Source organism: Grammomys surdaster, unplaced genomic scaffold (assembly GCF_004785775.1).
Source record: "Grammomys surdaster isolate TR1022 unplaced genomic scaffold, NIH_TR_1.0 332827, whole genome shotgun sequence".
NCBI classification, from domain to species: Eukaryota; Metazoa; Chordata; class Mammalia; order Rodentia; family Muridae; genus Grammomys; species Grammomys surdaster.
The window spans coordinates 28,726-41,413 of NW_021628031.1; the positions used below are offsets into that span (position 1 = coordinate 28,726).

At 51.5% G+C, this 12,688-nt stretch overlaps 1 protein-coding gene across 3 annotated transcripts; it reads right to left on the reverse strand.

Moving 5' to 3' along the window:
* Nucleotides 1–904: 904 nt before the first annotated feature.
* Nucleotides 905–12,295, reverse strand: LOC114616666 (protein GUCD1). 3 transcript variants are annotated; one of them, XM_028762096.1, is made up of 6 exons: nucleotides 11,702–11,905; nucleotides 6,255–6,339; nucleotides 5,263–5,428; nucleotides 4,120–4,211; nucleotides 3,677–3,918; nucleotides 905–3,081 (listed from the first exon to the last, which is right to left on the reverse strand). In XM_028762096.1, exons 1-6 carry the CDS (start codon nucleotides 11,742–11,744, stop codon nucleotides 2,990–2,992), a joined length of 720 nt encoding a protein of 239 aa, XP_028617929.1. In that variant the 5' UTR covers nucleotides 11,745–11,905; the 3' UTR covers nucleotides 905–2,989. The 3 variants fall into 3 exon arrangements, with proteins under 3 accessions (XP_028617929.1, XP_028617930.1, XP_028617928.1); XM_028762097.1 differs by lacking the exon at nucleotides 11,702–11,905 and adding an exon at nucleotides 12,253–12,295 and having other exon boundaries at nucleotides 907–3,084; XM_028762095.1 differs by having other exon boundaries at nucleotides 907–3,084; nucleotides 11,702–11,851.
* Between the last annotated feature and the right edge of the window lie 393 nt (nucleotides 12,296–12,688).

Consider the following 12,688-nt stretch of genomic DNA (forward strand, 5'->3'; position numbering starts at 1 on the left):
GTGACGCGCCTCTAGCTTCCCGCTGTCAGACACTCCAATCAGCAAAATCACCTACAGAACCTTGACAGCTTTTTAAAGAGAGTGTTAGGATTGTCAGACCCTCAGGGAGAGTGACTCACAGCTTGCTGGACACTTTCAGGACAGGACAATGTTGTCAGGAAATTGTTCAAAAAGTGCTAATTCTAAAGAAGCCCATACAAAGGCCCAACAGGACATCGAGGTTAGGTAATCCAAGATGGTTCCAGGTCTTTTTTTTCTCCCCCTGCTGGTGGTAGGGGTTAGCTTGCCCTTGACTTCTGGAAGGAACTAGATTGATAAATCTCTCACTCAGCCCAGAAAAACTCAATTTTGTCAGAGATTATCAGTTATCTCCTCTGGTGGAGGTGTCAGAATGTTATGTTAAAAGCCTGGACACCTGTTGTCTGGCTGCAGGCTGGGGCAGAGGAAACAGAAAGGTTGGTGTCCTCCCACTGTGCCCCCATGCTCCCCTCTTATAGACAGTCTACCTCCCTCACCTCAGGCAAGTGTTCCATCTTCTTCAAGAGCAGTTCTGAGTTCTGAAATGTGTAGGTGCTGTCTATCCCGGTTTTGTCCAGCATCAAGGCCTGGTTGAGGCCTCAAGGGCAGAAAATGAAATTCCAGCAGAGCAGTGGTGGCGCACACCTTTAATCCCAGCACTTGGGAGGCAGAGGCAGGTGGATTTCTGAGTTCGAGGCCAGCCTGGTCTACAGAGTGAGTTCCAGGACAGCCAGGGCTAAAAAAAGAAAATGAAATTCCAGTCGCAGTCAAACTAGATAGAGCATTTCAAGGACCTGGTCCAGACAGTCAAGCCAATGATCTGGGGAGATGGGAACTCTGCAGGGTAACAGGGGCTTCACGACGGCTGGACAAAGGGTGCTACCACTGTATGGTGAGAATATTTATTGAGAATGGCTCATTACAAACAAAATATATTTATGTATAAAATCCTCTGCTATGCAAAAGATCCCTTTCATCCTCCTGCGGCTAGAGTGATCAGAACCATCTAGAGTTCCCATGTGGCCTCAGAGCCTATGCTGGGATGCACGGAAGCTGAAGAGTCTGAGAAGCACATGCTATGGTAAGTATCTGATGACAAGGCTTCCTCTAGCCCAATTCATGGCTGGTGCAGTATAACAGTGTGCCCCGTGCCCTGCCTCAGGCAGGTGGATCTCAAAGACAGCAGCTTTCTTGTTATTTTTACAGACACGTGGACCTGATGACCTGTGACTTGCCCTGAGAAGCCATTATTTGGGTCCAGGGACTGAGCATTTTTTAAACGTCCTAGAGGATGAAGATGGCCACCTTCTGTGGAGGCCATTTCCCATGAGCACTCGCGTGGGTGTGTGCCACGCCTCAGCCCATCCACTTGCTGTGAAGGCTTTCCCTCTGCCTATAGTCTCACGGTTCCACCACAGCCTCCTCGGAGGACACCCATACCCATAGCTGCTGTGTGGGACTTCTGAGCTTACATCCAGAGTTCCTTGGGGGCCCTGACCACTCAGCATTAAGACAATGGAAATGAGACCAGATTGAAAACAAAACTACTCTCTGAAACCCAGAGCAGCTGCCTAGCCGACAGCACCTCCCTTCAGCCCAAGGCTTCGTCTAATATTGACCAATAATATGGGTAACTGGTCTTGACTGCCCTTGTAAACACAGACCACCTCTGTCCCCCAGACTACCATGAGGGGGCAGCTAGTAGGAGGGGAAGCAGCTACTGCCACGTCATGCCTTGAGTACTGAAAGTCCAAGGCCCCTGGAGGACAGTGACGGTGAGAGGCCGTTGGGGGTACCCTTTATTCTTCACCAGGGAAAGCCCATGAGGAGTGGGCTCCCTGGTGTCTTTAGAAGTGACTCACTCACTTGTCTTTGGTGCAGCTTCAGCATGCAGACTGCTGGCCAGGCCAGGCCAGACCAGCCATCTTATTAAGAAAGGATTTGGACTGGCTGAGGTGCCCCATGTAAAGAAGGGTTAGTGGTTTCAAAGTACCTGTATCTATTCTTGTCTGACTCCCCACACAGTGGAGACCGGAGTCTCACTAAAACACCCTTGCTACCAAGAGCAAAACAACACAAATTAACTACCTCTAGTGGATGCTACCTGCTGTGTTGTGTGACTCTGACACTGCCTCTCTTCAAGACAGAAGAGACCCGGTATTCTGTGCAAATGCTCCTGGTGTGCGCACCAGGGTGGGTAGGGAGCTGCCTGCTGTTTTAGGAGCCCGGGCCCTCTAGCACCCAGCCTCAGAAGGCTCCCAGATTTAGAGGGCAGGTCTTGCTGAGGAAGTCAAGCTGGTATCAGGAGGCCTTGTGGAGGCAGGGGCTCTCTGGGGAAGTCTCTAGTCAACTTCTTGTTCCTAAAACATTCTCTTCCCCTCTCACCCATTCGGCCCTGCCCACTCGTAAAAGCTTTCCACTCTACAGAAGGTACCTAGAGGCTAAGAAGGCATCGGCATCCCAGGGGTCGGAGAGCCTCAGAGTGGCTGTGAGGTATGCTTACGCTGCATGATAACAAGGCCTAGTAAGCAGTCCCAGAGACCTGAGTCCATCAGAGGCAGGACAGAGCAGTGAGACCATCCACTATGGCTCAGAGTGGCCCAGAGCCACAGCCCGGAATTTGCATTGCTCTTCCCAAACACGCTTTTCTTCCGGGGTTCCTGCCTTGGGCACAGCTGGAGGCAGACTTGAGGTCTTCCACGGGGCACAGCTGGAGTCAGTCTTAGGGTCTTGAGAGATAACCCCCTTTTGATGCTCTTGAGTTGTCTCCAGCAACTACAAGGTGTTTAGGACGAATGGCATGATGACACTGGTGGACAAAGCAGTCACAGAGTTCCCAAGAACGTTGCCAAACAGGCTGAGGCTACAATTCTGAACCCCAGCCCCAGCATCCCTGGGCATGGGCATCCTGAGTGGGCCTGGCTGAGACAGAACACAGGGTCTGAGGACCTGGCATGCCAGGCTCCTGCTGTCAGCTGTCCAGGTAGACAAAAAGGATGTCCTCATCTGTGCCATAGCTAGTTCTGGCCTCCTCGAAGTTACTGATGCTGGTGCTACACATTCCTGCTGAGGGTGGAAGAAGAACAGAGTTGGATCAGTGGGTGGGGGAAACACCCGCTCCTGGTACTCAAGGGGACTGGATGGGGTCTGTGTTCTACCTGCCCTGCCACCTCTCAGCTCAAGCCTTCCTTCCTTAGGGAAGCTCTCCTGCCCACTCTGACCTTCCTGAGTCAAGTCTTTCTTTTGACTCCTTCCCAGTTTAGTGGATAAAGAAAGCAAGCCCCAAAGGGAAGAAAACAGTCTGTTCCAGGATGTACGTCCTGGTCTGGTCAGAGAAGTCCTCCTCTAGGATTGTCCACGGCATGAGGGCAGTGGACAGTCTACAACAAGGGCAGGGTCTGGCCAGACTCTCTAGCTTGGGTGCTGGCTACCCTGTGAAGCCCAGGAGGTAGGCCTGCAGAGGTGGGGAGCTGAGTAGACAGAAGCTGGCTTGTCTGTATGACCCAAGGGGCAAGCCCTGATGACAGAACCCCAGGAGGAACAGGGGCTTTGGAGTCGGGCATCGGCCATACCAGCTTACAGGGAGGAAGCTGTGCAGTCTGGGAACAGGGGACAGTAAACACAGGCCACCCCGGCCCACCTGCCCCCAGGCACTCACGGTCAGCATAGGCTGGGTTGTTATAGAAAATGCAGCCTGTAGCCCTGTTATAGCCGCGCAGAACGATGAAGTGGCCCTGGTAGTCGGGGGTGCGGCAGAAGCAGCGGTGGCCACTGGGGGTGAAGCAGCAGTACTTGACAGGGCTGGAGCACAGGTCACAGTGTAGCACCCCGGAGTTCACCAGCACGATAGCCACGTGGCCCTGTGCCAGGTGTGCTTGGATGTCCTGCACACTCACTGTGCTGTGGGCAGGAGGGAGGTTAGCCAGTGCCAGTGTGGCCATGTCCCCATCTCCCAGATTGATGTCCCCAGTTTGCACCTACATCCCAGTGTTACAATACGTAAGGACTTAGCTTGTCTGCCCTCTGCCCTGAGCTCCCTGCAAGTGGCAATTGTCCTGTCTTGTCACTGTGACCCAGGCAAGTGGAGGTGGGAAGGCTCACCATTTCTCTACTTGCACCTTGCAGGCCTTGGCTTGTGCAAACAGCTGGTTCACTCGGGTCTCCTCCGTGTCAAAGTGCTTCCTATAGAAGGACTGAAGAGAGGACAGACTGGAGTCACCCATCCTGGATGCACACACTCCATTTAAATGAAACAAAGACCGGTTTATAGAAGTAGGTGTAAAAGCATACAGAAGCCCTACTGATGGGCGAGCGGCTTTACCCAGCATGCCCAGGAAGAAAGCCGTGTCTGTCTCTGGCTGGAGAGTGGACAGGAACATACAGGGGCACGAAGAAGGGGCTCAAGAGACAAGGAAGCGTTAGATTCAGAGGACTTGGTCAGGCCATTCTCTGGTAGACATGAGCAGGAGGGTAAAGCAAGGCTGTCCTCCTAACCCCCACCAGGACGGCTCAGTTATAGCCCAGTGTAGCCAAGTGTGGTTCACAGAACATACTCTGCTTGGTGCCTCATGTGACCAGAGAGAGCCCCAGGAGGCAGGCCAAAGACATTCTGTTCCCAGGTCCCCTTCTCTGTCTTAAGATTTAGTAGCCTTCTTTACCTGGCATGGAAGGTTCAAAGAAGAATTAGGCTGACTGCCACTGGCCACCACGTGACAGCCGTTCTGCCAACGAGGCCTGCAGAGACTACTCTGCCAAGTCTTGGCGCCTGGGCCAAGATCGCCTCAAGGGCAGGTAAGCCTGGATCTGGCTTTCCAAGGGATCGGAACAAGCTGGTGTGTTGGCACAGCCATCACGGTGGCTTTATTTTTCTAGAGAGGAAAACAGTGAGGAAGAGGCAGAAACGCCGACAGGCAGCTACCGTGTATTCTTCTAGAATGCCAGTTACCCTGGTGAGAAGGAAGAAGACAAGGCAGCGATAGTCACGTGATCAGCGTACTCTGTGGCCTTCGACCTGCCCTGTCCTACAGTGGAGAAAGACTCAGAAAGGCAGACAGAAGTCAGGACTCAGCCTGTAGATGTTCCACACAGCGAGACCTCAGGGCCACCTGTCTGTTGTCTGTCTGCCACTGCCGTTGGTGCCTGTACCCCTGTGCACACACTTGAGGGTCCAGTCTTTGAACATTCTCTCCTGTAACAGTGATAACTGGGGAGCCTCGAAGGCCCACCCAGGGACCAGCTGCTCACCTGGTTCTTGTAACCCTTGTCAACACCCAGAGTCTGGGTACAGAAGCGGTGTCTCACACCAAAGTGGCGCATCAGGTAGGCCAGGTCGATGGTCCAGATGCTTCTGGTCAGGTGCAGCTCCCGCAAGGCATGTTCAAACTCCCCGTCGTCTAGCTGGCCCAGGTACCTGAGGGCAAGGGGCACAGGGGTTAGCTTGTTCTTGAAGCAAAGCTAGACTAAGTCACACACACCCCGTGTGAGAGCCACGGGTGCTGCTCACACTTCTAATCCTTTATCGTGAACCCCCATGGCATGCCACATAGAACTGAGTACAGCCTGAGGTTTTCAGGGCTCAGGCAGCCTGGGTGGGACATGGTCTGGCCCCCAGAGGGAAGGGCCTGGATCTTGTTTTTTGTATCTCTTATGGACTATGTGAACCTGGGGAAGTTGCTGCTCTTTCTGGCCTCACTGACAGCGTATCAAAGATGAAACGCTTAGATCACAGACATGGTTTTCAAAAACTGCAGGCACAAGTCACTCTGTGACGCTCCATCTTCCCCAGAATCCTAGTATGGGAGAATGGATCCGGGTCTCCATCTTCCCCAGAATCCTAGTATGTAAGATATACGAAGGAGAACGGACCTGGGTCTCCAGACAGCCAGTTAAAAATTCCTGCCGAAGATAATGAGGTACCAGTCCTTTCTGGCTCAAACTATCAAGGTATATATTTATGCAGTATCCCAGTGACCTGATATCTGAGGGGTGGGAGATGCACCAGCTACCCAACCTGAACACCTGGGACTTCCCTGACCACTCCGAGCTCCCAGGCATCACCTGAGTGAACACACTTGGGCAGCCTGACCCACCCTTTGTCCGTATTTAAAATATGCCAGGGCCTAAATGGAAGCTGGGCCTCTTCTAGGGTTCAAACAAAGCCAGCCCATATAGATGCTGGCTCCCATCCAGGTTACGGCCTGTTTCATCCCTGAGCCCACACAGGTGTGGACACTCACCGAAGCACCATCCTGGAGCAGGCCAGGCCACAGTCCCAGTGATACAGCTGCTGGATGATGGGCACTGGCAGCTGCACAAAGTCCCCTGCAGAGAAACGAGAGTGAGGTCTCAGACACTCTGCACAGTGCCCACCAATGCCAACCCCCATGGAAGCACCACGACAGCCTCCACAGAAACTCTATAGCATTCAGGGCCTTCCCACAGTTCGCTATCCTTCCGCCACCAGCACTTTCTCCTACACACCAGCCACAGCCAGTAAGCCCTGCACACCATCCTCCTGGGTGCTGGTCCCCACTTTACAACAAAGCAGTGTTCGCTGCTGCCCGGCATATCCAGTTTCCTCTGAGTCACCAGGGCCCACTCTACGCTGCATCGGCCTCTGCCATGACCCCACAAACTTGGCATGCAGGGGGCTCTCTGCACACAACTTCCTAGATGCTTTTGGCTCCCCACAAGCTAACACCCACCCACCTCACTCTTCTAAAGCGCTGCCCCTCTCTGCAATGAACCACGAGGTCTGCCTGGCTCAGGTTCCCAGGGTGAACAAAGGGGCAGACCATGGCTGAGAGAAGGGGAATGTCACACAAGCTAGGTAAGCAGAATGCTCCTCCAAACTCCAGCTAGCACTGTCCCTGGGCAAACCTTTCAGCCTGTCCACTCTGAGCAGTGAAAGTGGAACAGAAAGAGCCACACCTAGGCATTCTGGTACCACTGACTGACTGGGGGGAAGGAGGAGGCAACTATCCTCCTCTCACTGGATTGAATTTTGCTATTCCCAATTTTCCATGAGTCTGGCACATGTGCTCCAGTAGTGACCAGTAACACAGCAAGGTGCTGTCCCAGTGTGTAGCAAGAGCAGATACCCAGCAGCTTTGGTTAGTACAGCGATAGGGTATGCCTCAGAGAAAATAACACGGATGGCAAAGACAAACAGCATTCCCTGAGGCCCTGAAGGGAGGACAAGCTGACACGTGACCTGTGGGAGCTTAGCCGGTGAACATGCACAAAGTTCATTCTAGCTGGGCATGGTGGCACAAATTTATAATCACAAGGCTTGGGAGGCTGAGACAGGAGGAACATAAGGCCAGTCTGGCTAGAGAGGAAGGACTACACTCTCTGCCCCCCCCCCTCTCTCTCACACACACACACACACACACACACACACACACACACACACACACGGAAGGGAGAGCAGGGAATCCAGAGTTTAAAAAAATATCAGGAGGGACTTCTTTATACTGGTCACCACTTACTGACACATGAAAACCCAGTCAACTAGAATTCTTCCAGGCGCTCCTCTGGACCAGGTAACCAGCTCTGTACAAAGCCTACCAGGCCAAGCCCTCTCTTATCACTCTGTTGTGTGTCAAAAAAAGAGAACGAGTCACTAGCCAGAGGCCTGATGTCTTGACTCTTTGCCTTCTGCTCTCCTGTATCCTCAGGGACTGGCTGAAAGGCCACTGTTTCTAGGGCCTTCCCTAACCTCAGGCTGATTATTCCCCATCCCTCTTGTGCAATCTTTTAAACCTGAGTTCACACTTAATGTTACAGAATGTAGATCTTATCCAGTCTTTACTCCAGGAAGCTCTAGGCCTACATCTTTCCAAGGCCCTTGACCTCTTAACATTTTGTAGATTTCACCTTGCCTGTCCCCTTCCCAAATCCTGTCCCTGCGCACAGCGGGGAGAAGAATTCTGTCTCTAGTTTCTAATCCTCAGAGTCCTTGGGATACGCAGATGGCTCAGTGGATAAAGAGCTCAGGCGTGACGACCCGAGTTCAGATACCCAGAACCCACACCACCCAGTAATCCCAGCAAGCGGATGGAGACAGGAAGTCTCTAGAGTGAGCTGGCTAAGCAGACTAAGAGAAACAGCAAACTAAAGGTTGGGTAAGAGACTCTGCTTCACCATATAGGAAGATACCTGAAGTCAGCCTTGGGCTTCCAGATGCATGCACACACATGCATTCATATGGATGAGAACATACACATGCACTACCCTACCCTACCCTACCCTTAATCTTACCCTTAAACGTAACCTTACCCCTTACATTATCACTAACCCACTACCCACCCCTACCACTATTCCAACGAAATCCAAACTCCACCTCAACCCCAAACCCTATCTGCAATATCCTCTGCCCTCTGAGAGGAGAGAGCACACATACGGTATACAGTGACACTCACAAGCAAAACAAAACAAAAAACCCTCATGCACACAAAAATTGAAATAAATCTTTAAATAAATAATAAGAAAAATCAAAAGAAATTGGGTCTTTGGAGAAGTAACTGTCCAGTTCCATGAGGTTTCTGAGTTTGGGTCTTATAAAAGGTCAGGAAACACTAACCTAGGCTTTGCCTTAGCTGCCTTTCTAGTTGCAGTGATGACAGACCCTGACGAACATAACTTAGGGGGAAAGGGCTTATTTTAGCTCACAATTCCAGGTTACACCCATCGTTTCTGGGACGTCACAGTGGTTAGAGACAGTCAGTCATATCATATCCAAAATCAGGAACAGACAAGCAAAGAGTATACACATGTCTGTCCTTCCCCCTTTCTATCAGTCTGGGGCCCAACCCACATTTGGGGTGACTCTTCCCAGCTCAATTAGCCCGTTAAGAAAATCACTCATAGGCAGAGTTAGACATCTCCTTACTAAGATTCCTTTCCCACACCGTTCTAGATTCTATCAGGTTGACAATTAAAAATAAATGGGTGGAGATTCCTCAGCAGCTAAAAAAGTACTGGATGCTTTTGCAAAGGACCCAGGCATAGTTCAGTTCCAGCTTATAGCCAGCTGTCTGTTAACTCCCATTCAGGGCATCCTTGACATTCTCTTTCAGCCTCTGAGGTTACCTGCATGCAGACAAAACACCCAAGACACATAAAACTTTATAAAGTAAATCTTAGAAAGAAAGCTAACAACCATAGGCCTTTTTTTTTTCTTTATCTTTCTTGTGTTCTGTTAGAGGACATATTATTTCTTCCTTTCCTCTCTTCCTGCCATGTAGGCATATCTAGAGAGTCTAGCAGGAATGGATGGATCTTGTACTGAACTTGCCAGCGTCTTGATCTTAGAATTCTCGGCCTCCAGAACTGTGAGAAAATGAATTCCTATTGCTTATAAATGTTTCAGTTGTACGAATGAACTTGGAACACCAGGGAACTGGCTCGTCTCATTTGTGGTTCCCTTGCCTAGTGTCTGATGCTTAGTACTCACTCACTATTACACTTGAGGCTGGGGGGTGTAGCCCTGGTCTAGCACTGTTCAGGACCTAGGTTCAATCCCCAGTGCTACAAATTAAAAAAAAAAAAAAGGAATGGGGAAAAAAAGTCACACTGAGGTGACGTAAACCTTGGTCTCCAGGGACTTATATGCTAAAACAGTTCTCTCACAATATGCTAGAGGAAAACACTCTACAGGGTGTGGCACTATCGAGATGGGTGTCTTCCCTTTTCAGAACCCTCACTGAGGCTGCAAATATCTCTGATCTACTCAGGGTAGCTGACTGCTACCCAGGGCTTGTTTTTATCTAACCAGTGGTCTGGAATGTTGCTTTCTCATCTCTGAAATCCAAATCCTCTGTGTTCTCTCTCTCCTGCCCCCGATCCCTGTGTGTGTGTCTATGTGTGTGTGTGTCTCTCTCTCTGTCCTTCAACAAGCTCTTAGAGGAGGCATCTGCCTTCTCCCTGATCAGCCTGAGAATTTTGTTGTGGCCATATAGGGCCAGGGCTGCCTCCTTCCAACCCAAACCCAGAGCTAGCACTCATTTAAGCTGTCAAAAAGGTTTTGGGCTGCTGGGCGGTGGTGGTGCACGCCTTTAATCCCAGCATTTGGGAGGCAGAGACAGTCGGATTTCTGAGTTCGAGGCCAGCCTGGTCTACAGAGTGAGTTCCAGGACAGCCAGGGCTACACAGAGAAACCCTGTCTTGAAAAACCAAAAAGAAAAAAAAAAAGAAAAAAAAAGAAAAGGTTTTGGGCTAATTTTGGTTTCTTAAGGCTCTACCCTTTGAAATATCTACTTGTCACTACAAGTGCCCATTAGTTCTAGGCCTCCAGATCACAACCCTCTGTTGGAGGCTGCCTCCTTACTCCATGGCCCAAGCTCTGCTTCTGATTAGTTGGGCTATGCCCTCTAAAATGTGGTATAGGATAGCTGCTCCTCAGGGTCCTAAGAGACTCAGGTGTCTTTCCTCTTTCACTCAGCCTAGAACCTGTAGATCCCGAGGCCTCCCAAGGCAAACATCCCTGCTAAGCTATCCTGATCTTACTTAGCACAGGGAAGATGCTTTCTGGGGCTATGTGATAAGGGTAGAGGCAGCCTTGGTATTTGTCCTGATAACAGCTTTAGCATTCAAAGCCCAAAACTGCTTCGGATATTGATGCCTTAAGTCAAGACAGTCCTCCACCTGAGAGCTAGGGTCTGCTTTGGAGAAAGCCTTGGCCTAGCTTCAGCTGTCTGGTTGTCACAAGAGAAAGAACTGACTAATTCTTCCTGGTACTTTAACCCTCTCAGCCTGTCTGCTCCACCTCAAAGGGTACAGAAAACGGCAGTAGCCTACTTTGTCGGGATTTATGAAAATTAACTCTATGCTATCTATAAACATTTTAATACTGCATCTACCTTAGTGCCTTACACAAGTGCGCCATTATCTGCTGAGGCTAAGAAAGGGCAATGAGCTAGTCAAAGTTCACAGCAATAGCTAACTGGAGGAGTAAACATGTAATCCCAGTACAGGTCCAAGCCCAGCTCCAGGTTACAACCAGAAGGAAACACTCCCTGAACATGAAGCCACTCTCCAACTGACACTAAAGGGTTTGGGTCCCACACCCTGTGACCCCTCCCCTGAGATGGCACCTCGCTGTTTACAGTTTATTAATATCAACTCTTGTGCCTTAAGCAGAGCTCTACCATAACTTCCCGCTGTCCCCACTTCGTGAGTAACCCAAGGGGCTCGGGTTTCCTCAGGGCAGAGGGAACCAGTGAGCAAGTAACCAAAACAGTAGCAAGACAAAAGCGCTGAGTTTGGGAAACCAGAGAAAAAGACCTTCCCTTTGCTGAGTGCTCTCAGACCATTCTTTTTTCCCCCCTTTCCCGGCCTCAGGCTTTCTACAGTTCCCCGGGGAACAGGATCACCCAACGTGCTTCAAGCAGAGCTATTCGGTTTCTGGGCAAGGTTGTGCCTTTTTTGCCCATTGGACTTTTCCACTTGACGGCTCTCCGAATTCCCTGGGCTTCAAGCCCCGGGAGATTCAGAAACAACCATAAGTGGAGGACAGGAGATGAGAGGGAATATCCACCTAGCTAGGACCGGCTAGAAGCTCCAGGCTGTGCTGAGGCCGAAGACGACCCAAGGTCGCGCGCGGCCAGACCCTGCCCGGCTCTAGGGCGGAGTCCCCCTCAGTTCCCCCGATGAAGGCAAGGCCCTTAAGAGAGGCACTGACCGGGCTCGAGCGGCTGCCCCGCTACCTCTGCCTCCGTCCTCATGACCCGGGTGGCGCAGGGCGCCCATGGCCCCGGCCTGGAGCTGATTGCAGCTGCGACTTCTGCTGGGCAGCGAGCGCGGCCAGTGAGCCCAGAGGTCCTCCGCCGCCGCCACCGCGGTTCAGACCCGGGTAGGCGGTGGCTAGGCCGCCTCAAGCCACGCCTAATCCCTTCCAGGTCTGGGAGCTGGAAACCCGCCCCTTCCATAAGCCACGCCTCTTCCCTTCCACCCAACTTCGCTTCCAGACCCGGCTACCCGCAGGTCCTTCCCCGAAACGCTCCGGTGGCCCCGCCCCCTCTGCTAGCCCCGCCCCCAAAGCGACGTTGACTCCCTACAAAGTACCTAGCACTAGTACCTCCGCTAGCTCTGTTCTTTTGCAGCCTCGGATGTAAGCTCTGGTCCTTCGCAATGCCTCATCGAGACTCCAGGGAATCCTTTTCCGACTCCCTTTAGGTCTTCTTTCCTAGACAATGAATAATGATAGTTCCCAGTACTCAGTGCATCCCTTACCTGACGATGACCGGATCCAAAGCTTAAATTCCTAGTCCAAGCCTCACTTCCTGTCTCCCCTGAGCATTGGGCTCAAGCCCAGATCCCGCCCAATCCGTCACTACAGTACTCAGTAAGCATGGGTCACCATGTTCTTTTATGGGCTCGAGGATTGATGTTTCCGGCGGTCCCCGGGCCCTCTCCAGTGCCGGAACTATAGTGCTAGAGCCCTGGTTTCCCCAGCCGGCTAAGTGAGAGTAAAGGGCAAGTAGGCTTAAAGGAAAGGGAGGGGCCTGCGCAAGGCATTCTGGGAGCGCGTGGTGTTCGCGATACTCGGGCCCGTCGTTTCCTCGCCTCACGCCTTCGCCTTCTAACGTTTGTGCCGGAACCGAAAAAAAAAAAAAGCCTGAAGTTAGTTGGTGAGGAGAGGCGGCTAACGGGAGAGAGGAGACCAGAG

What these genes read in the sequence shown, in the direction of transcription:
- LOC114616666 (XM_028762095.1), bottom strand. Translation starts at nt 11,744, where the DNA reads ATGAGGACGGAGGCAGAGGTAGCGGGGCAGCCGCTCGAGCCCG. An exon ending in GGGGCAGCCGCTCGAGCCCG is followed by an intron (nt 6,340 to 11,701) that starts GTCAGTGCCTCT and finishes GTTTCTCTGCAG; the next exon opens with GGGACTTTGTGCAGCTGCCA. An exon ending in CAACCCAGCCTATGCTGACC is followed by an intron (nt 3,085 to 3,676) that starts GTGAGTGCCTGG and finishes TTCCACCCTCAG; the next exon opens with CAGGAATGTGTAGCACCAGC.